The sequence below is a fragment of the Podarcis bocagei genome (assembly GCF_964188305.1).
Source record: "Podarcis bocagei genome assembly, chromosome: 5".
Lineage (NCBI taxonomy): Eukaryota > Metazoa > Chordata > Lepidosauria > Squamata > Lacertidae > Podarcis > Podarcis bocagei.
This window is the reverse complement of record NC_138129.1, coordinates 4,673,268-4,696,452: the sequence shown is the minus strand read 5'-3', so window position 1 is coordinate 4,696,452 and position 23,185 is coordinate 4,673,268. Positions and strand designations below refer to the sequence as shown.

At 48.0% G+C, this 23,185-nt stretch overlaps 1 protein-coding gene across 8 annotated transcripts in view; it reads right to left on the bottom strand.

Annotated features, from left to right (window-relative positions):
- Positions 1–23,185, bottom strand: part of LOC308588080 (sodium-dependent lysophosphatidylcholine symporter 1-B-like) — a 44,128-nt gene that overhangs the window by 8,125 nt on the left and 12,818 nt on the right. For 5 of the 8 annotated variants that reach the window (XM_081196310.1, XM_081196311.1, XM_081196313.1 and 2 more), the window contains exons 3-11: positions 21,898–22,022; positions 19,701–19,833; positions 18,569–18,647; positions 13,052–13,209; positions 10,630–10,720; positions 9,351–9,472; positions 8,221–8,304; positions 4,239–4,322; positions 409–521 (exon numbers count right to left, since the gene is read on the bottom strand). In XM_081196310.1, the coding sequence (XP_081052436.1) occupies positions 409–521; positions 4,239–4,322; positions 8,221–8,304; positions 9,351–9,472; positions 10,630–10,720; positions 13,052–13,209; positions 18,569–18,647; positions 19,701–19,833; positions 21,898–22,022 (989 nt within the window). The remainder of the gene's footprint in view (positions 1–408; positions 522–4,238; positions 4,323–8,220; positions 8,305–9,350; positions 9,473–10,629; positions 10,721–13,051; positions 13,210–18,568; positions 18,648–19,700; positions 19,834–21,897; positions 22,023–23,185) is intronic. The other 3 variants (XM_081196314.1, XM_081196315.1, XM_081196312.1) reach the window with 2 other exon arrangements.

Below are 23,185 nucleotides of genomic sequence, written 5' to 3'. Positions count from 1 at the left end.
CCTGCTGCCTGATGCCACCTCCAGCCTCCCATTTTCTCTCCCACTGCCTTCAGAGTATCGGGACTTCCCTGGGCCACCTCCAGCCACCTCATTTTGTTTTGCCTCAAGCGGCAAAATCTCTTGGGCTGGTCATATCAAGGGGCAAGTAGGAATTACAACAGAAAACTCCAAAGGGAAAAACTTGCTGACGCAAACACAGCAGCAGACCCTGTTATAAATCTCTCTCCTGCTTGGTTTTCTCACACCCATGTGCCTAGCGCTGCATTTTATGAACCAAGTGACTCTGAGAGTTCCCGGAGTGCGGAAATGCTGGAAAGCATAGCACGGGGTTTCAGGAAGCTTCCGTCCGGATGCGGTACACCCTCCCCAGACGAGGCCGCTATTGTTCGGGACTTCCCTTCCGCTCACCATGGCAACAAGTAGAGGACGGCGAGGCTGCTTCCTGCCAGGGCGACCATGAAGACGTAGACCAGGAAGTTGTGGGTCACGACCGTGATAACAATGAGAGACGGGATGATCAGCTGCAGCAGACAAGGTGAGCAGGAGGAGGAGAGGAAAGAAAAAGAGGAAAAAGAGGCACCTCATCGACAACTAGGAGCCAGGATGGCTACCTGATCTACCTACGCTGTCAGAGATGGGATACACCTGAATGCCAGTTGTGGGAAATCACAAGTGGGGAGAGCTGCTCTCACACTCAGGCTTGCGGGATTCCTATGGGGGTCTTGTCACAGAAGCATGCCAGTCCGTAATCACACAGTTCAAAGATGGGGTGAACTCTTTATTTGCAAAAATTCGACCTCCACACACTTGGTGGGATGTCAGGCCTAATGAACACACAGCTCGTTTCTGCTGGTCTTCCTCCATCGGTTGCCAAGACGGAAAGCCCTCACTTCCTCACAGCCATCTACCGTATTTTTCGCTCTATAGGACGCACTTTTTCCCCTCCAAAAATTAAGGCGAAATGTTTGTGCATCACTTGAAACGGTCCAGTCTAAATTCTTAAGACAGATTCTAGCCGTTCTACCATGCGCACCAAATGCGGCCCTACAGCTGGAGACTGGCCTCCTCTCCGTCGAAACCCGAACCTGCTTAAGAACATTCAACTATTGGCTTCACTTAAATTTAAACCCATCCGGACTACTACCTCTAGTAGCACGAGATGCTCATAGAAGTCGGTGGTCCAAAGTAGTGCATCAAAAACTACTTATATGTGGCCTCCAAGCACAGCATCTCCTGAAAATGGGTCTCCCCAAGGCAAAAACCATTATCGACCAGCGCATGAAGGATATTGAGCAGCAGAATAATCTGGCTTATATTAAGAAATTTAGTGCTTGGAACGCTTATCTGCCCCCCTCCCACTTTGATTTTCGGGCACCTTATTTGTCTACCTTAACCATTCCAAAACTCAGACGGGCCTTTACACTGGCCAGACTAAATATGTTACCCTCAGCTGTTCTTGAAGGTAGATATCAAGGAACTTCATTCGAGAACCAGCTCTGCCCCTGTGGAGCTGGCTGCGTGGAGACTGTGTCACACATTCTCCTGTCTTGTTCCCTATATAAAGATCTCAGGGACGTGACCATCACGCCGCTCCTATCTGCCATCCCGGGCCGCTCTTGTGAAGCCAAATTGTTCTCACTCCTAGCCAACCAGAACAGCTCGACAACAGAGAAGGTTGCCAAATTTTTCGAAAGAGCAATGAGACTGAGAGCTGCTATCTGAATGACATCAGTGTCGTCACCCGGATTCCTTGCCTAGGATCTTATCATTATTATCTTTATGTTTTATTATTAGTATTTTATTATCTCGGCTAACTTTTAGGTACTGAGATTTTTAACTTATCTGCATCTGGTTATTATTATCTTTCTCCCTGTCCTGACCATCCCTCCGAGGTTATATTTATATTTATAATCTTTCAATTTGGCTGGTCTATTTACTTAACCGACCTGGAACAATCTACATGAGAAAAGACCGCCGCCCATGGGACAGAGGGTCATTGATGAATTATAATCCAGCTTCTACCTAGGGTTTTAATAGGTCATAAGATTATAACTATATTTGTAATGTATTTTTGTCGGTGTTTGTCATAGAATCATGTAATCATAGAATCATAGAGTTGGAATAGACCACAAGGGCCATCGAGTCCAACCCCCTGCCAAGCAGGAAACACCATCAGAGCACTCCTGACATATGGTTGTCAAGCCTCTGCTTAAAGACCTCCAAAGTAGGAGACTCCACCACACTCCTTGGCAGCAAATTCCACTGTCGAACAGCTCTTACTGTCAGGAAGTTCTTCCTAATGTTTAGGTGGAATCTTCTTTCTTGTAGTTTGGATCCATTGCTCCGTGTCCGCTTCTCTGGAGCAGCAGAAAACAACCTTTCTCCCTCCTCTGTGTGACATCCTTTTATATATTTGAACATGGCTATCATATCACCCCTTAACCTCCTCTTCTCCAGGCTAAACATGCCCAGCTCCCTTAGCCGTTCCTCATAAGGCATCGTTTCCAGGCCTTTGACCATTTTGGTTGCCCTCCTCTGGACACGTTCCAGTTTGTCAGTTGTCCTTTGATGCTATGGCCTGTTGGCTACACAAATAAAGTCCTTGTTGTTGTTGTTGTGTGTGCATCCTATAGAGCGAACGCAGGCTGTGCGGCTAAGCCCAAAGCCAACACAGGGAGATGGAGCGCTGCGCAGCGCTCCGTCTCACTGTTCTAGCTTGGGGATGGCTGCGCAAAACCTCCGCAGGGCAGTGGGGTGAAGGCACCCCACTGTTCTGCGGAGGCTTCAAAGGCTGCGCTCCGGGGGCTTCAGGCAGCTATCCGCAAGCCTTCGGAGCGCAGCAGGAGTTCCACAGCCTGATCTACAGCTTTACTTGTAGGTCTCATTTGTTACTCCTCTGGAATTTGGCATATATATTTTTCCAACCTATCCCTGATGGTTTTCTATAGCCAGTTGGCTCTTAACATTATATTAGGCGATATACAGTGTTTAAGGCTCACCTCTGCAGTCACAGTGCAGTCTTGGACCAATATCTCTCTTTTGGAAATGTGTAATCTCAATGACTCACTCTCTCTCTTTTTTTCAAAGCACATCATAGATGTGTCAGGTGCTTTTTGCTGACATAGTACTTTTAAGTACTTGGTACTTTTAATCTGCACAGTAGAAAAATTTCAGAGATGCTCCAATCCTGCTTTCTCCTGGCACAATGCCTGGTGGAGAAAAGGGCATTATCCAAGGTGTTTTCCTCCACATCACAGGTTTGTTACATTACTGGTAAATTTATTTGGCTTGTTAGTCACTTATAGAAAAGTGTAAAAGGTGGGGGGGAGTCTCTGAGCAACTTTTAAAAAGAGAGCATAAAGTATATCATAAAAACAGATAATAAACTGCAGGAAAACTATTATGAAACAGACCCAGCAACAGCGGAAAACTTCAGCGGCAGGAAACATCTTATCAACAAACAACAGAACAGTTGACTTAATCCAGGTGTAGGCAACCTAAGGCCAGGCCGGATCCAGCCCAATCGCCTTCTCAATCCGGCCCGTGGACAGTCCAGGGATTCAGCGTGTTTTTTACATGAGTAGAATGTGTCCTTTCATTTAAAATGCATCTCTGGGTTATTTGTGAGGCCTGCCTGGTGTTTTTACATGAGCAAAATGTGTGCTTTTATTTAAAATGCATCTCTGGGTTATTTATGGGGCATAAGAATTCGTTCATTCCCCCCCCCCAAAAAAAATATAGTCTGAGGGACAGTGGGCCGGCCCCTTGCTGATAAAGTTTGCTGACCCCTGACTTAATCTGTCCAGTGCCTTCTTGGTGGTGGCACCCGCCCTGTGGAACGCCCTGCCACCAGATGTCAAAGAGAAGAACAACTACCAGACTTTTAGAAGACATCTGAAGGCAGCCCTGTTTTGGAAAGCTTTTAATGTTTAACAAACTACTGTATTTTAATTCTTTGTCGGAAGCCGCCCAGAGTGGCTGGGGAAACCCAGCCAGATTTGTGGGGTATAAATAATAAATTATTATTATTATTATTATTATTATTATTATTATTATTATTATTATTATTAAAGATGTCAATGACAGCGCCAGGCAGGCTCCCCTGGGGAGAGCAATCCACGAGCAGGAAACTATGGCTAAAACGGCCCCTTTTCCTTGTCACCACCCACTGCAAATGCAACTGAAAAAGGCAAAATGCAGACAAGTCATTGAGAACAGGTCTTGTGATGGACACTCACCGAGAGGCCTATGAAGACAGCCATCTTCTTCCCAAACCTTACCAGGAACCACTGCCAGACAGGGATGGAGAGGCAGGCGACAACCTGGAGGCAAAGAGGGGAAAGGAAACTCATCACCCGGCATGACCCAGAGCTCTTTGACACAACAAAAAAGGAATGGCAATACAAACTGTTAGAGTATATTGAACTGGCTAGATTAACAGAGGCCGTTAGAGATCACACTAGACAAGAGTTTCAAAAAGCATGGGGGAAATGAAGAGAATACTTCACAAAACAGTGCCCTAAAATACATACCCAGACTTGTCTCGATTAATGCCTGCAGGATAATTTGTGGATATTTAAGTTATAATTAGAAAAATCTTAATAATTATTCAGCTTCTAAGACGTAAATGAGGAGGCCAGATACAGGATAAAGGAAGTATTTTATTTGGTTGTTTGTATTGTTGTATGTTATGTTTATTGTATGTTATGTTCAGGTTTAATGAGGGTGGATTTCTGTATTGGGGGTGGGGGGTTTATGTTATGTTGTAAACAAAATTTCTAATAAAAATTAAGAAAATTCAGAAATTCAGAGCTCTTTGGCACAAGGCTGTATTTATCTTACTTGGGTAGTCTTATTCGGCTTTCTAAGGAAGATTAATCGCAGCAGATGAATGAGCAACCCACCTCAGGGCTCCGCCTGGTGACCTGTTCCTTGAGCATCCTTCCTGATTTGCTCCCACAAAGCTCAGGCGGAAGTCAGACTTACGGACAATTCCAGACTGTCTGTGATGGCCTGGGATTCGGATGCTGAACCTGAGGGATCCCAGCCTGCACAGGATTCCCCGCCTCCAGAACCAGCTGAGCCTCATGAGCCTGAAGGGTCCTCACCTTTGCTGGATCCTCAGGTGGAGGCGTCAGCCGAGTCTGCTCTGGCTCCAGAGGTGATGGAGGACCCATTGCCTGCAGGTGCTCCACTCTCAGCCCCGTCAGGGGAAGCGGAGGTTGCCTCTGGGTCCGGTAACCCTCCAGCCTCTCCTGAGCTGCAGAGGCTCAGGGCAGAGAGGCGAGTCACCAGAGGATCGGGGCCGCCCTATGCCTCGGGGCAGATAAAAGCTGGCCAGCCCCAGTCCCGAGGTGCAGGAGCAACATTGTTGGTTGCTAGTGTCGGATTCTCAGGCCGCAGTCAGAGGTAACTGGCCACACTCCAGGCATTCGGCTTGAGATCCTTGTTGAGCTCCCCATCTGCGTCTCCCGGCAGGATACAGGCAAGGTCACAATCGGCGATCCCACTCAGCGTGAGAGGGACACACCTCTCCTCCCTCCTCCCTGCTTCCCTCAGGGAGGGGAAAAGAGACAGACAGAAATCTATTTACATGTCTTTATTTCTGTCATTCCAGCAGTACAGAGAAACACGTCTGCACTCTCCAGACTCCAATAGTAGAGAGAGAAACTCCACCCCTGTACTTCCAGTACAGGTCAGATGACACTCTGAGCTAACATCTGGTGCTCAGTACAGTGAATAGACTGCCCCTTTGTTCCAATAGTACAGTCCCAAACATCAACATCCTGTTTTGCATTCCAGACACCTGCAGCTCGCTCTTGCATTGCTGCTTTTTCCTGACAGCTAGTTCCTGCCTGAACCCTGTACTGCTTTTCTGCCAGAGCTCCTGACCCGCCCTGGCTCCCTGCTTACAAGCCTGTTCCTGACTTCACCCGACTCCCTGCCCTGCACCCAGCTTCAGCTACTACGGACTGTCTCCACGTTGCACCTTTGACCCCGGACCGGACTTGGACCTCGCCTCTCGGGTAACCCATGGGACCAGCACACTGTCCCTATTTTGGGGTCGTATCCAGCCATATCCCAGAAAATTCAAGCTGTGCAAGGAAAGCTGGTTTGGAGCTTTTGCACAGCAAACCTGCTTCTCCCACAAAATATGAATTTGTTTTGCAGTATGGAAAGTGTTATGTACTGAGTTGAATAGGATCCAAAAGGCAGCAATCTGATTGGTCCTAGAACAATAGGATTCAGAATGCAGCAGTCTGATTGGTCCTAGAACAATGCAGCAGTATGATTGGTCTGCAGGAGCCACCCAATCCAGCTCCAGATGGAAGTGAATCCACAACCTGATTGGCCTACAGGTGAATTCTGGAATTAGCCAAGCACGTGCAGCCCATTGTGTAAATAATGTATATAAAGCAGATACTTTGGGGAAACTTTCATTCCTCCTCACCTCTATGAGCTGAATAAAGAGCATGAAATCCACTCTTGACTCTGAGTATATTTCAGAAAGTGATGGGGAAATGTACTGGAACATAGGAGCCAACTCGTAGGGGCTGAGGGGGCTTTGCCCCCCCATAAAATATTTGAGGGGCCTCCTCCACCTCTCCCCCCTCAGCTGATCGGCATTGCCATTCAAATAGTGTGTGTGTACCACATCATGTGATCGAGCCAACAGTGTGACGCGGTGGCTAAAAAAGCCAATGCAATTCTGGGCTGCATCAATAGGAGTATAGCATCTAGATCAAGGGAAGTAATAGTGCCACTGTATTCTGCTCTGGTCAGACCTCACCTAGAGTACTGTGTCCAGTTCTGGGCACCACAATTCAAGAAGGACACTGACAAACTGGAACGTGTCCAGAGGAGGGCAACCAAAATGGTCAAAGGCCTGGAAACGATGCCTTATGAGGAACGGCTAAGGGAGCTGGGCATGTTTAGCCTGGAGAAGAGGAGGTTAAGGGGTGATATGATAGCCATGTTCAAATGTATAAAAGGATGTCACATAGAGGAGGGAGAAAGGTTGTTTTCTGCTGCTCCAGAGAAGCAGACACGGAGCAATGGATCCAAACTACAAGAAAGAAGATTCCACCTAAACATTAGGAAGAACTTCCTGACAGTAAGAGCTGTTTGACAGTGGAATTTGCTGCCAAGGAGTGTGGTGGAGTCTCCTTCTTTAAGCAGAGGCTTGACAACCATATGTCAGGAGTGCTCTGATGTGTTTCCTGCTTGGCAGGGGGTTGGACTCGATGGCCCTTGTGGTCGATTCCAACTCTATGATTCTATGATTATGCAGGGCGGGGCTTACCTGCCCTCTCCCCAATATTTTATTCAAGTTGGCACCAAAGTAGTGGAAAGTGTGGGACGACACTCGCTTGATGCAACGTCCCCTAGTGTCCACCACAAAGAAGTCAGGATATTCATTAAATAAAAGGTAAAAGGACCCCTGACCATCAGGTCCAGTCGTGGCCGACTCTGGGGTTGCGGCACTCATCTCGCTTTATTGGTCGAGGGAGCCGGCGTACAGCTTCCGGGTCATGTGGCCAGAATGACCAAGCCGCTTCTGGCAAACCAGAGCAGCGCACGGAAACGCCGTTTACCTTCCCGCAGGAGCGGTACCTATTTATCTACTTGCACTTTGAGGTGCTTTTGAACTGCTAGGTTGGCAGGAGCAGGGACCGAGCAACGGGAGCTCACCCCGTCGTGGGGATTCGAACCGCTGACCTTCTGATTGGCAAGTCCTAGGCTCTGTGGTTTAACCCACAGCGCCACCCGTGTCCCATATATAAAATCTATATAAAATACAGTATAGATTTGATATGCAGTTGAAAACATTTACATTAGGAGCCACGGAGGGGATGGGTGGAGGTCTCCAGATTCAGAGAAATCTCTCTATAGTGGTACCTCGGTTGTGGAATGTAACCCGTTCTGGAAGACCATTTGACTTCTGAAACATTCGACAACCGTGGCGCAAAGGGCAGTATGCAAAGTCAATGCAGAAAACGTGGAAAAAACACAGCAGAAGCCGTTCGATTTCCTCGGTGTGTTCGAAAACGTAAGCATTTACTTCTGCGTTTTCAGCGTTCAAAAACCAAAATGTTCGGTTTCTGAGATGCTCATAAACCAAGGTACCACTCTATATGGAAATGTATTTGGTTTTGTTATAAATTTATATTTGAAAAATCAAATAAAAACGATTTTTAAAAAAGGTCAGGCAATACGTACCAACATGATGAGCACCAGATGCTGGAAGCTCCCAGGCAGTCCAGCTGCATGAGTGCAGAAGAAGGCAAAGATTCCCTGGGCAAGCTGTGGGTGGAAACGGAACAGCCTCAGCGAGCACTCGGGCGCTGAACGGGCGAGTGTGGCATGCCACTCCCTGCTAAACCATTGCTTCCATTTTTATGCTCAGTGGCTGTCAAGCAGGCTGTTTTCAGAATGAAAATCAGTGGTGGGGAAACACCACCTTGCCAGGTTTTTTGGGTCAAGCCACACTCACCTGCCCTTACCTGTGGCAGGTAAAGATACACCTGGGTTGAAAGTGCATTTTGCACATGCTGCCAATCAGTGAACAAGGTCGGAAGGAGCAAAGGACTTTCCCATCCCTTGCTATGGACCCCGTTAACTGGAGATGCCAGGGATCGAACTTTCGGCAATCCAAGCAGGTGCTCTACGGGACCGCCTCTCCTGGTCTGCCCCACAGAGGACCTTAAGGTCCATAGTTTAGAGGTCCCGGGCCCTACAAAAGTTAGATTATCCTCCACCAGGGACAGGGCCTTCTCAGTGGTGGCTCCGACCTGGTGGAATGCTCTGTCCCATGACACCAGGGCCCTGCAGTATTTAACCTCCTTCTGCAGGGCCCGTAAGACAGAGCTATTCCGCCTGGCTTTCAATTTGAACTTAGCCTGATCTTTTATTCCCCTTCCTTCCCTTCCTCTCCCCTTTTTATGAAGATTACCTGCTCTGGGATCCCACAGCTAATTCTCCCCTGGTCTCCTCGCTGGCCCAAATAGGAATAATTTAGCCAGCTAGCCCTGGTGATCATCTAATGTTTATTTGATGGATTTCCCCCTAAATTGATTTTTGAATTCTGAATTTATCGTTATTCACGTTTTATACTGTATTTTATGCTGTTTTTTGTTGCATCAATTACGTGTTTTAAATTTGTTGTTAGCCGCCCTGAGCCCGGTTTTCTGAACCGGGAAGGGCGGAGTATAAATTAAAAATTTATTATTTATTATTATTACTGCTGAGCTATGGCCCATCCGGCAAATTCAGTGTAGCGCTGAGCAATTGTGTCCCGCTTCCGCCCCAGGAAAGCCCTGTTACCCAGCCATGGTAGGGCCTGCTGTTACCTGGAAGGCCAGCGATGCCAGCAAGAAACCTGCAAGGAGCCGGGTGTAGGAGCTGTGGCTCAGGACGGCCCGCAGACTGGCAAAGAATGGGACTCTGGTCTTCCCCAAAGGGGTGTATCGTCCTGGCAAAAAAGAAAAAGAAAGAGGGAAGAAAGGAACAGTAACATGGATTTATTTCTGCCATTTCTGAATTGCCTTTCTGCACCAGAATGCCCAAGGCAAACGTATGGTGTAATAGAAGGGGAGCAGGCTACCATTAACTTCCTTTAAGCTTTCCTTTGGCAAACCAAGTTGATGGACTATGCCGAAATGGCAAAATTAACTGGGAAGCTCAGAAACCAAGAGGGCAAGAACTTTTTTTAAAAAAAGAATGGGAAAAGTTTATAATTTACTTACAAGACCATTGTAAGCAAGTTAAAACATTAGCAGGATTTGTGATGTAGTGGAAAGAATGGATAATTTGGAAGGACAAAAATTTGGACATATTGATGTTGTTGTTGTTGTTGTTTAGTCATTTAGTCGTGTCCGCCTCTTCGTGACCCCGTGGACCAGAGCACGCCAGGCACTCCTGTCTTCCACTGCCTCCTGCAGTTTGGTCAGACTCATGTTTGTAGCTTCGAGAACACTGTCCAACCATCTCGTCCTCTGTCGTCCCCTTCTCCTTGTGCCCTCCATCTTTCCCAACATGGGGGTCTTTTCCAGGGAGTCTTCTCTTCTCATGAGGTGGCCAAAGTCTTGGAGTCTCAGCTTCATGATCTGTCCTTCCAGTGAGCACTCAGGGCTGATATCCTTCAGAATGGAGAGGTTTGATCTTCTTGCAGTCCATGGGACTCTCTTTTTTTTTATATATAAAATTTTTATTGGTTTTACAGAATTTTTTAAAGACAAACAAACACCTAAAAAGACATACAAACAGCAGTCCATGGGACTCTCAAGTGTCTCCTCCACCACCAGAATTCAAAAGCAACAACAACTAAACAACAACGCATTTCTTTCTTCGCAGGGTGTTTCCAGACAGGATCTTAATATTGCAAGCAGGCAATTCAGAAGATGCAAATGGGTCATTGGCAACAGCAATGTATGGGTGTGTTTTAACTTTTTCAGAAGGGAAGATGGGTCTTGTTTTGGACTTTGCAAAGAATCTTGCATGCATAAGCCGCAGCCATCCCACCATAAGCATCTGTCTGGATGTACCCTGGATCTTGTGACCAGACCCAGGGCTGAACCTTCAAGAAAAGTCACAGTGAGCGCCAAAAATATGAAATAGTTATACGTTTACCTGGCTGCTCTTTCACTCCCAAGAAGAGGACCAAACAGGAAAGGAAATAAAGAGAGCCAAGAACCAGGGAGGCGACAACATACGCCGTGCGCTGAAAGGGAAACAGAGAAAACCATTTACTGGCCAAGTGCAAAATCACAACCAGTCAAAATCTGATGGCTTGTTCTCTGGTGCAATGCATGCATAATCCACTCAGAGTAAACGCACTGAAGGGATTGGACCTAAGTTAGTCATGTCCGTTCATTTAGGGAAGTTTTTAATGTTTAATGTTCTGTTGTGCTTTTAATTCTGTTGGGAGCCGCCCAGAGTAGTATGGGAATATTAAAGATTGTAGGAAAGAATACAGTGGTACCTCGGTTTAAGAACAGCCCTGTTTACGAACTATTTGGTTTACAAACTCCGCAAAACTGGAAGTAGTGTCCCGGTTTGAAAACTTTACCTCTGTTCGTAAACCGAAGTACCACTGTATATTGAATAAGTATTAGCCTTCCCTCACTCACGCTAGTAAGTGATGTAGCAGAGAAGATTCCCCTCAATATAGTAGAAGCTAGTTTGCAGGTTCGTTAGAATCTCTTCGTTAAGTTTATTCCTGGTATCCCCTTTTGATCCCACTTAAAAAGACACAGGTGGCGCTGTGGGTAAAACCTCAGCGCCTAGGACTTGCCGGGACGCGGGTGGCGCTGTGGGTAAAACCTCAGCACCTAGGACTTGCCGATCGTAAGGTCGGCGGTTCGAATCCCCGCGGCGGGGTGAGCTCCCATCTTTCGGTCCCAGCTCCTGCCAACCTAGCAGTTCGAAAGCACCCTTAAGTGCAAGTAGATAAATAGGGACCACTTTATAGCGGGAAGGTAAACGGCGTTTCCGTGTGCTGCTCTGGTGCCGGTTCGCCAGAGCAGCTTCGTCACGCTGGCCACGTGACCTGGAAGTGTCTCCGGACAGCGCTGGCTCCCGGCCTCTAGAGTGAGATGAGTGCACAACCCTAGAGTCTGTCAAGACTGGCCCGTACGGGCAGGGGTACCTTTACCTTTACCTAAAAAGACACAAGAGTCTTTCTGAGCAAAGTAACAAAAGGTTTATTCACATTTCAGTTCGCAATATGATTCCCGGAAGGCAGGCTTTTCTTAATAGTTACACAAGAATCTGTGAGTTCATCTCATAGGGAGACGGAACTCATGTGCTGCTGGCTGAGAGCCAGCAGACAGCAAAATTACAGTAAGGCAACAAAAGGGCGGCAGGAGAGCAGCGTGGCAGCAGAAGAACAGCAACAAGACAGTATGGAGAAGACAGACGAACTAAGAACATGGCTTCGTTCATGGCTCTTTTGTGGAGTCAGCCAGAGCCACGCTCATCTCCCAGGTCACGTGCAGGAGGAGGAAGCTAAGAGGAAGTTACACTGACTGGATGTTTCCCTGCCTGTGCCCACTCTAGGAAATAATGAATGCTGCATTTGACTGCACCAATGGATTACATCCCACAAGTGGCTGGGGAAACCCAGCCAGATGGGCGGGGTATAAATAATGAATTATTATTATTATTATTATTATTATTATTATTATTATTATTATTATTACTACTACTACTACTACTACTACTACTACTACTCCTGCCAACCTCGCAGTTCGAAAGCACGTCAAAGTGCAAGTAGATAAATAGGTACCACTCGCAACCCGAGTGTCCACTGAGGTAGTAAAAGGTAAAGTGATCCCTGACCATTAGGTCCAGTCGTGGCCGACTCTGGGGTTGCTGGATGACCAAGCAGGAAAGTAAACAGAGTTTCCGTGCACTGCTCTGGTTCGCCAGAAGCGGCTTAGCCATGCTGGCCACATGACCCGGAAGCTGTACGCTGGCTCCCTCAGCCAATAAAGCAAGATGAGCGCCGCAACCCCAGAGTCGGCCACGACTGGACCTAATGGTCACGGGTCCCTTTACCTTTTACTACTACAGTGGACACTCAGGTTGCGAATGTGATCTGTGTGGGAAGCACGTTTGCAACCCACAGCACCGCGTGTGTGCACACGCAAGTTGCAATTTGGCACTTCTGCGCATGCGCAAAGCACGATTTAGCGCTTCTGTGCGTGCACAACTGCCAAAACCCGGAAGTATCCCGTTCGGGTACTTCCGGGTTTCGGTACGTCCGTAACCTGAAAAAATGCAACCTGAAGCGTCTGTAACCCAAGGTATGACTGCACTACAGTACTATTATTAATGGAGCTAATCTGAATAGGGATGGCAGCATGGGGGAATGGAGCCTCCTCAAGGAAGGTTATGCTTGCTAGAACCCTGAACAGGAGCAGCTCTGTTAGGCTGGGGCATGCTGCAACATTTTGTTGCAGCTCTCACTTGCTCCATGCAGCTCCCAGTCCCATTTCAGCTCCCATGTGGCTGGTTGCCTACAGCCGCCAAGGGCCGGCCCAACTCTTACCGCATTCTCAAGCACGTCCGGGACCAGAGAGGTGTAGTTTTTTGCCAGGGTGCCATTCGTCACGTCACACCTCTTCCTCATGCTGGCGTGGTGACTCCCGACGATTTGTCCCTGGATACCCGACCCCACCAGGGTGCTCAGCATCTCCACTCCCATCCCTGCCGAAAGCCGTGGAAAAGTGGGAGAGGCGTGAGCGGAAAGGAGTCGCAGCACAGCTCTAAACCAGGGGGGGGGGCAAGGCTCTTCTATCTGGCCCTCAGGACTCTGCCCAGGCCACACACCCTTCCCCTACGCCAGACCCCTCACCATCCCCATCTCACACCCTCCTTGAGTGATATATGCCTGGCCAGAAGGTGCCTGGATGAAGATCAGAGTGGCGCTTGCAGAAGTTTCTACAACTCTGGATTTTGCATGGCTGGAACCTAGCCTATGGTTACCAGACGTCCCCGTTTCCCAAGGACAGTCCCCGGATTTAAAAATCTGTCCCTGACAAAATCTGTCCATGGAATGTCCCCGGATTTCATTTAAAGTCCCTGGATTTATATTTTAAGTGTTGTAGATTTATTATGAGGGAATGAAGTCTTAAGTCTTAAGTTAACCATATTTGCACATCAGTTTCTAATGTTGTGAGTGTCCTCTATTTCAGAGGCTTCTACTCTGCAGCCTCCTATAGTTGTTTTAACTGCGAGTCTTTTAGTTCTTATGCTCTTACAGTACTTTTAACTGCGTGTTTTTGTTTGTTTTTAGTTCTTAACTGTTTTAATTATCAGTTTTTATCCATCCATTATCTGTGTTTAATCTTGTATTTTATTCAGATGTTTTATTCTATGCTTGTTTCTTTGTCCTTATTTCCTCTAACAATTATCTGTTTAAAAAATCCTAACGGCTATTTTATTTATATGTTTTTTTATCCTGGTCTGTGACCGTAATAAAGTTCATTCATGAAGAAGAAGAAGAAGAGTTTGGATTTGATATCCCGCCTTTCACTCCCCTTCAGGAGTCTCAAAGCGGCTAACATTCTCCTTTCCCTTCCTCCCCCACAACAAACACTCTGTGAGGTGAGTGGGGCTGAGAGACTTCAGAGAAGTGTGACTAGCCCAAGGTCACCCAGCAGCTGCAGGTGGAGGAGCGGAGACACGAACCCGGTTCCCCAGATTACGAGACTACCGCTCTTAACCACTACACCACACTGGCTCTCGAGGGAATGAATGTTGCGTAATTGGTTCAACGGCTCATGAGGGAATGAATGTTGCATGATTGGTTCAACGGCACAAGACACATCATATGGGGACTTCCGGCGAGGCAAAATGGCGGGCGCCACGGCAGCAAGCAGCTCCTGAAGCCAGCCAGAGCCAACTGCGCTACCAGGCTGGCTCCGGGCTGCTGAGACTGCCGCTGCCACTGCCAAGGGGGAACTGGGGACGCCCAGCGCATCAACTGGGGAAACCACGTGGCCCCTGGAAAGTTGCCCAGAAGCAAAAGTGGACCTCATGTTGGAAGAGGTTCCTTACCCCTGGGTTTAACCGATAAACAGTAAGCGTTGATGGCTCCAGCTGTTATCTTGGTAGCAGGATGATCATGCCAACTACTGGGCTCCACAAATATTCAAGATTTCATCCAAAGTGGCATGCAAAACAAGGGAAGAGTCCCATAGACAGATAGTATGCAGGACCATCCTTAGAAAGGATGTGGACAAGCTGGAAGGTGCGCAGAGGAGGGTGACCAAGATGATCAAAGGTCTGGGAACCAAGCCTGATGAGGAACGGCTGAAGGAGCTGGGCATGTTTAGCATGGAAAAGAGGAGACTGAGCTGAGATATGAGAGCCAGCTTCAAAAATCTGAAGGGCCGTCACATGGAAGATGGAACAAGCGTGAGGTCCAGCACCGAGGGCCTTCTGGCGGTTCCCTCGCTGTGAGAAGTGAGGTTACAGGGAACCAGGCAGAGGGCCTTCTCGGTGGTGGCCCCTGCCCTGTGGAACTCTCTCCCACCAGATGTCAAAGAGAACAACTACCAGACTTTTAGAAGACATCTGAAGGCAGCCCTGTTTAGGGAAGCTTTTAATGTTTAATAGACTGTGCTGGTCCCGGGGGGAAGGTTACCATTGGCGTGGTCAAAGTCCGGTCCTGGGTCACGAGTCTGGAAACAGTTCACAAAGAGCGAGGCGGGGTCCAAAGCAGGAAGGCGGGCGGGGACGGGAACCCTGGAAGGCCAGGTCTGGGTCCAGGCAAGAGCAGGTACTCAACGACATTGCTCCCACAACCTGGGACCGGGCTGACTGGCCTTTATCTTCTCTGAGGCCAGGGGCGGTCCCGGTCCCCAGGAGACCTGCCTCTCCTGGCCTTAAGGCGAGCACTCCTCCTGGGAGAAAACAGTTCCCTTCGCCTCTCTGCCCTGAGCCTCTGCAGCTCAGGAGAGGCTGGAGGGTTACTGGACCCAGGGGGAGGCTCACCTTCCCCTGACAGGGCTGGGAGAGGCGCACCTGTAGGCACTGTGTCCTCAATCACCTCCGGAGCCAGAGTGGAATCACCTGGTGCCTGCTCCTGAGGATCCGGCACAGGTGAGGGCCCTTCAGGTTCAAGCCCCAGCCCCAGCTCAGCTGGTCCTGGAGGCAGGGACTCCTGTGCAGGCTGGGATTCCTCCGGTTCAGCCTCTGAATCCGATTCCCAGGCCATCACATAGACTATTGTATTTTAATATTCTGTTGGAAGCCGCCCAGAGTGGCTGGGGAAACCTAGCCAGATGGGCGGGGTATAAATAATAAATTATTATTATTATTCTGATCTGGATGGTAGGATACGAACCAATGGCTTCATCCTGGAGAAGAGTGACTAGTGGGGTGCCACAGGGTTCTGTCTTGGGCCCGGTCTTATTCAACATCTTTATCAACGACTTGGATGATGGACTCAAGGGCATCCTGATCAAATTTGCAGATGACACCAAACTGGGAGGGGTGGCTAACACCCCAGAGGACAGGATCACACTTCAAAACGACCTTGACAGATTAGAGAACTGGGCCAAAACAAACAAGATGAATTTTAACAGGGAGAAATGTAAAGTATTGCACTTGGGCAAAAAAAATGAGAGGCACAAATACAAGATGGGGGACACCTGGCTTGAGAGCAGTACATGTGAAAAGTATCTAGGAGTCTTGGTTGACCACAAACTTGACATGAGCCAACAGTGTGACGCGGTAGCTAAAAACCCAATGCAATTCTGGGCTGCATCAATAGGAGTATAGCATCTAGATCAAGGGAAGTAATAGTGCCACTGTATTCTGCTCTGGTCAGACCTCACCTGGAGTACTGTGTCCAGTTCTGGGCACCACAATTCAAGAAGGACACTGACAAACTGGAACGTGTCCAGAGGAGGGCAACCAAAATGGTCAAAGGCCTGGAAACGATGCCTTATGAGGAACAGCTAAGGGAGCTGGGCATGTTTAGCCTGGAGAAGAGGAGGTTAAGGGGTGATATGATAGCCATGTTCAAATATATAAAAGGATGTCACATAGAGGAGGGAGAAAGGTTGTTTTCTGCTGCTCCAGAGAAGCGGACACGGAGCAATGCATCCAAACTACAAGAAAGAAGATTCCACCTAAACATGAGGAAGAACTTCCTGACAGTAAGAGCTGTTCGACAGTGGAATTTGCTGCCAAGGAGTGTGGTGGAGTCTCCTACTTTGGAGGTCTTTAAGCAGAGGCTTGACAACCATATGTCAGGAGTGCTCTGATGGTGTTTCCTGCTTGGCAGGGGGTTGGACTCGATGGCCCTTGTGGTCTCTTCCAACTCTATGATTCTATGATCCCTGAATGGCTGAGATCACCCGAGATCAATACTCTGAGGAGAATTAATGGGATCAGAGGCGACTGAAGAGAAAAGAATATCAGCACCATTTGTCTCAGAATTACTAGTTTCTACCTGAGGAATGAAACCAGATATTTGGTTCAGCTCTCTTTTTAAGAGGTGTCCTGCTTCCAGTTCAGTTATGAAAATGGAGCGGTGGGGGCACAGATGCTTCTTACCCCACCAGGCCAGTTGGAAAAGTCTGCTCTCAATCATATAAAGCTGATTTTAAATGAATTTCATGCTTGGGAGAGGAGCACCTTGCCTGCCACATCTGGAAACTTGCAGTGGGGAAACCCAAACTGCTCCTACTAAGCTGACAGTTCTTGTAAACCATCTGAAATCCTGCGCAGTCTTTGCCGCTCCTAAGAAGTTCAGGCACTAACAAAAATGAGCACATCTGCCCCCAATCCTCAGGCTGTGGACACAGAACCTGACCCAGGCTCCCTGTTGCTCCCATACTGGCACCAGAGATAATTCATTTAAAACTTGCATAATCCAAAACTGCCCCTATGAGGTGTGGTCAGGATCACAGGTCTTTAAGCAGAGGCTTGACAACCATATGTCAGGAGTGCTCTGATGGTGTTTCCTGCTTGGCAGGGGGTTGGACTCGATGGCCCTTGTGGTCTCTTCCAACTCTGTGATTCTATTATTCTAAGTTACAAGAAAGGAGGTTCCGACGAAACATCAGAAAGAACTTTTTGATGGTAAGAGCCGTTTGACAGTGGAATGGTCTCCCTCGGATAGTGGTGGACTCTCTCCTTCCTTGGAGGTTTCTAAGCAGAGGTTGGATGGCCATCTGCCATGGATGCTTTAGCTGAGATTCCTTCATTGCAGCAGGGTTGGACTAGATGACCCTCAGGTCCCTTCCCACTCTAAGTTTCTATGATTCTATGAAATACCCTTGCACATAAAAGTTCCCTCTCCGTAAAATCCCCATTAATTAATCAGTGTAATCTCCACCTTGTTAACTGTCACACCAGGCCTCAGGCAACGACACCAGGGCAGGACAAATGAACTGATGGGGTAGCTCAGTCGGTAAACTGTGAGACTCTTAATCTCAGGGTTGGGTGTTCGAGTCCCACGCTGGGCAAAAGATCCCTACATTGCAGAGGGTTGGGCTAGACTGAGCAGGGGTAGGCAAACTAAGGCCCAGGGGCCAGATCCAGCACAATCACCTTCTAAATCTGGCCTGCGGACGGTCCGGGAATCAGCATATTTTTACATGAGTAGAGTGTGTCCTTTTATTTAAAATGCAACTCTGGGTTATTTGTGGGGCATAGGAATTCGTTCATCCCCCCAAAAAAAAATACAGTCTGGCCTCCCACAAGGTCTGAGGGACAGTGGACCGGCCCCCTGCTGAAAAAGTTTGCTGACCCCTGGGCTAGAGAGTCCTTGTTTCTCCATTCCAACTCTATGATTCTATTATTTTTTCCAGACTAGGAAATCCCTGTAGAGCAGGCATCCCCAAACTTGGCCCTCCAGATGTTTTGGGACTACAGTTCCCATCATCCCTGACCACTGGTCCTGTTAGCTAGGGATGATGGGAGTTGTAGTCCCAAAACATCTGGAGGGCCGAGTTTGGGGGTGCCTGCTGTAGAGATTCACCGTCTCAGAAAACAAGGAAGGCAGGAGCTACATTTCCAGATCATTGGCAATCTCTGCCAAGGGACTTACTGTAGGCGGTTGCAGAGTCGCGGTCCATCTGACTCCCTCCTAGGAACATGGTCAGCGAGGAATAAGGGACGTGGTAGCACTAAAAGGAGGTGAAGGTAAAGGAGGGAATCTGTCAGGGTGGAAATAATAATAACAACAACAACAACAACAACAACAACAACAACAACAACAACAACAACAACAATTTATTTATACCCCACCCACCTGGGCAGCTTCCAACAAAACACTAAAATACAATGACCAGGGTGGGCGCCACTACCGAGAAGGCCCTCTGCCTGGTTCCCTGTAACCTCACTTCGCACAATGAGGAACCGCCAGAAGGCCCTCAGAGCTGGACCTCAGTGTCCGGACAGAACGATGGGGGTGGAGACGCTCCTTCAGATATACTGGACTGAGGCCATTTAGGGCTTTAAAGGTCAGCACCAACACTTTGAATTGTGCTTGGAAATGTACTGGGAGCCAGTGTAGGGCGTCTTTCAAGACCGGTGTTATATGGTCTCAGCGGCCGCTCCCAGTCACCAGTCTAGCTGCCGCATTCTGGATTAGTTGTAGTTTCTGGGTCACCTTCAAAGGTAGCCCCACCTAGAGCGCATTGCCGTAGTCCAAGCGGGAGATAACTAGAGCATGCACCACTCTGGTGAGACAGTCCGCAGGAAGATAGGGTCTCATCCTGCGTGCCAGATGGAGCTGGTAAACAGCTGCCCTAGACACAGAATTGACCTGCGCCTCCATGGACAGCTGTGAGTCCAAAATGACTCCCAGGCTGCGCATCTGGTCCTTCAGGGGCACAGTCACCCCATTCAGGACCAGGGAGTTCCCCACACCTGCCCACCCCCTGTCCCCCCAAAACAGCACTTCTGTCTTGTCAGGATTCAACCTCGATGCAATGTTGTGAGCAGGGCTCTTAGCAATGCCTACTTGTAGCTTTTTAAAAATGTGGCTTTCATTTTAAACTCCCCGCTGTGTGTGTTGTGTGTGTGTGTGTGTCTTTGTCTTTTACCCTCCTGGTCTACAAAGCCCACCTTGAACTGCAGGACGTGCCGTGTCTATATATAAACCTCAGCATCAATAAATACATGAATGGCTGAAGGGAACATTCATTCATCCATCCGTCCCACGCACAAGCGCTTACACTCATGCAGGTCTGGAAGAGGCAGTACATGACCAAATACCAAAAGAACTTCAGTGACACAGAGAGGGAATCTGAGGGCACGAACCAGAGCATAGTGTAGAAGAAGACCCCAAATGGCGTGGAGCAGACGACCCTGCAAGGAGAAAAAGAGAGCGTAAGGACCGCCTTGCAGGGCTGTCGTTGCTAAGAGCAGCCGGCTGGATGCCGTCAGGCAGCAAGCAGGATTGCATTGACTGTGCCAAAAAAATCTGGTGCTCAGAGGTAGACTATCCCTGTATCTGGAGGTTCCACTGCAATGGGGAATTCGTCACAGTTATTGGAAGAGTGGGCAATGGAAGAGTGGGCAAAGTGGAAGGGCCACAGGAAAGGCAGGAGTCCAACAGGTAGAGCTGCGGAACCAGGATGTGAAACCAGGGATCTGATCGCTGGTGCAAACGTCAGGCCACATCAGGAACATGCCAGGATCCATCCCTGAAGGTTCAGCTTCAACTGGTTCAAAAGGGGGGGGGGAAACTAACAATGCCATTGGCCAACCGCCTCTCTCTTCCCCTTTAAATCTCTGAGGTTGGAAATATAAAGGGGGAAGAGGGGAGACTTGCAAAATCTCCACTTCTGCCAAATTCGGCCCGTGGAGCCGAAAAGGTTCCACGCCCTTGGCTTAAGGCAGGGTTCAGCAAACTTTTTCAGCAGGGGGCCGGTCCACTGTCCCTCAGACCTTGTGGGGGGCCGGACTATATTTTGGGAAATAAATATGAACAAATTCCTATGCCCCACAAATAACCCAGAGATGCATTTTAAATAAAAGGACACATTCTACTCATGTAAAAACACGCTGATTCCCAGACCGTCTGCGGGCCGGATTGAGAAGGCGATTGGGCCGGATCTGGCCCCCGGGCCTTAGTTTGCCTACCCCTGGCTTAAGGGAAGGGCTGGAGCTCAGCACTAGAGCATCTTCTCAGAAGGTCCCAGGCTCTTTCCGCGTCTTTCCCAGGTAGGACTGGGAGAGATCCCTGTCCGGAACCCCCGGAAGCTGCTGCCAGCCAGTGTAGACAATACTGGCAGAGATGGGCCTCGGTATAAGGCAGCTTCCCCTACTAGTGCCTGAGGCGTGTGCAAGCGGCAACTTTGGCCCTTTGAGCTCATAGAATCACAGACTTGTAGAGCCAGAAGGGACTGTGAGGGTCATCTGGTCCAACCCCCTGCAACTCAGGAATCTTTTGCCCAGTGTGGGACTCGAACCCACAAACCTGTGATTCAGAGTCTCATGCTCTATGGACTGAGCTATCCCAAGGATTACGTGCTTCCCATCGCTGGGGGTTGGACTAGACCGGGGGTCAGCAAACTTTTTCAGCAGGGGGCCGGTCCACTGTACCTCAGAACTTGTGGGGGGCCAGACTATATTTTTGGGGGGGAATAAACGAATTCCTATGCCCCACAAATAACCCAGAGATGCATTTTAAATAAAAGGACACATTCTACTCATGGAATAACAGGCTGATTCCCGGACCATCTGCGGGCCGGATTTAGAAGGCGATTGGGCCAGATCCAGCCCCAGGGCCTTAGTTTGCCTACCCATGGACTAGCGGTTCTCATATATTATAAAAATTATAAAAAAATTAGTTTTTTAACATATCATTTTCAACAGTAATTAAACATATGGCTATGTTTTTGACTTCCATCAGTCCTGTCTGAAAATTTTCCAATCTAATCTCTTAGAGTGCATTTCTTATTTTCCCTATTACATTTCAAACTCATAACCAATATCTATCTTTTCCTATTTTGTAACACTTCCTATATTTCTCCTTGCAAAACTTCTTGTAGTCCTACTAGCGTAATTTGTTGGTTACAGTTGCTCTTCAAATAATTCATATACTCCTTCCAATCTTCTGTAAATCTCTGGTCCAGAAGTACATGGACTAGCGGTTCTCAACCTGTGCATCCCCAGATGTTGTTGGACTACAACTCCCATCATCCCTGAGCTCTGGCCTTGCTAGTCCAACAACATGTAGTCCAACAACATCTGGGGACCCACAGGTTGAGAAAGGCTGAATTTTTCGTTTTGTACCTTCCAACTCCACTGTCCTATGAGAAGCAACCGGCTTAACGCAACTCTAGCTTTTATGACCAGGCTGCCTCTTGATCTTTCCTGCAAAACACCGACAGATCCACCCGGTTTCCCCTTTTCCCTCTCACTCACCAGGGGATCAGTTTGCCCCACCTCCGGCGGGGGCTTCTGCTGACCAGGAATCCGATGGTGGGGTCGGCCACAGCATCCCAGGCTTTCCCCAGGAAAAGGATCAGCGAAGCATGGAAAGGCTCCAGCTAGATCGAGGCAAAGGGGGAGACTGAATCTGTTAGGCAGTGTGGAAAGACCTGGAGCATCAACCCAAACAACATTTCAAAATTGATTATTTAGTGTCTAATGGCCGCCGACACTTCGGAACTCCCTGTCTATTGACATCAGGCAGGATTCTTCCCTCTTTTCAGTGCCTACTAAAAACTTTTGCTTGTTTTGTTTATGCAGGCCTCTCCAGATATCTAGAATGTTTAGTTTATTGCCAATGTGAATTTTTTTGAATGCTTTAATTGCTTTTATTAATAATTGTGCTGTTTTATTATTTCTGTAAATGACTGAGGTTTTCTGCAGTCAAGCAGTATGCACATTTTATGAAATAATAATAATAATAATAATAATAATAATAATAATAATAATAATAATAATAATAATGGATGTGGGCGGCACTGTGGGTTAAACCACAGAGCCTAGGACTTGCCGATCAGAAGGCCGGCGGTTCAAATCCCCGCGATGGGGTGAGCGCCCGTTGCTTGGTCCCTGCTCCTGCCAACCTAGCAGTTCAAAAGCACGTCAAAGTGCAAGTAGATAAATAGGTACCCCTCTGGCGGGAAGGTAAACGGCGTTTCCGTGCACTGCTCTGGTTCACCAGAAGCGGCTTAGTCATGCTGGCCACATGACCTGGAAGCTGTACGCCGGCTCCCTCGGCCAGTAAAGCGAGATGAGCGCCGCAACCCTAGAGTCGGTCACGACTGGACCTAATGGTCAGGGGTCCCTTTACCTTTTAATAATAATAATAATAATAATAATAATAATAATAATAATAATTTATTAATTATACCCCACCCATCTAGCTGGGCTTCCCCAGCCACTCTGGGCAGCTTTCAACAAAATATTAAAATACAGTAATGCATCAAACATTAAAAGCTTCCCTAAACCAAAAGCCAAATGAAATAAATTTCAAGGGCTGGAAGTCACATGAGCAACTAATCTGAGTCCGGCTTCAGATAAATTGCACTTCCAGACCACTGCTATTTTCAAGTGGGATAACGCCACATTCCTACCATACATTTAAAGCACTTTGATACCACTTTAATCAGTCATTCCTTCTTTCCAGGGAACTCTGGGAATTGTAGTTTATTAAGGGTGCTGAGCGTTGTTAAGGAGACCCAGAACTACAATTCCCAGAGTT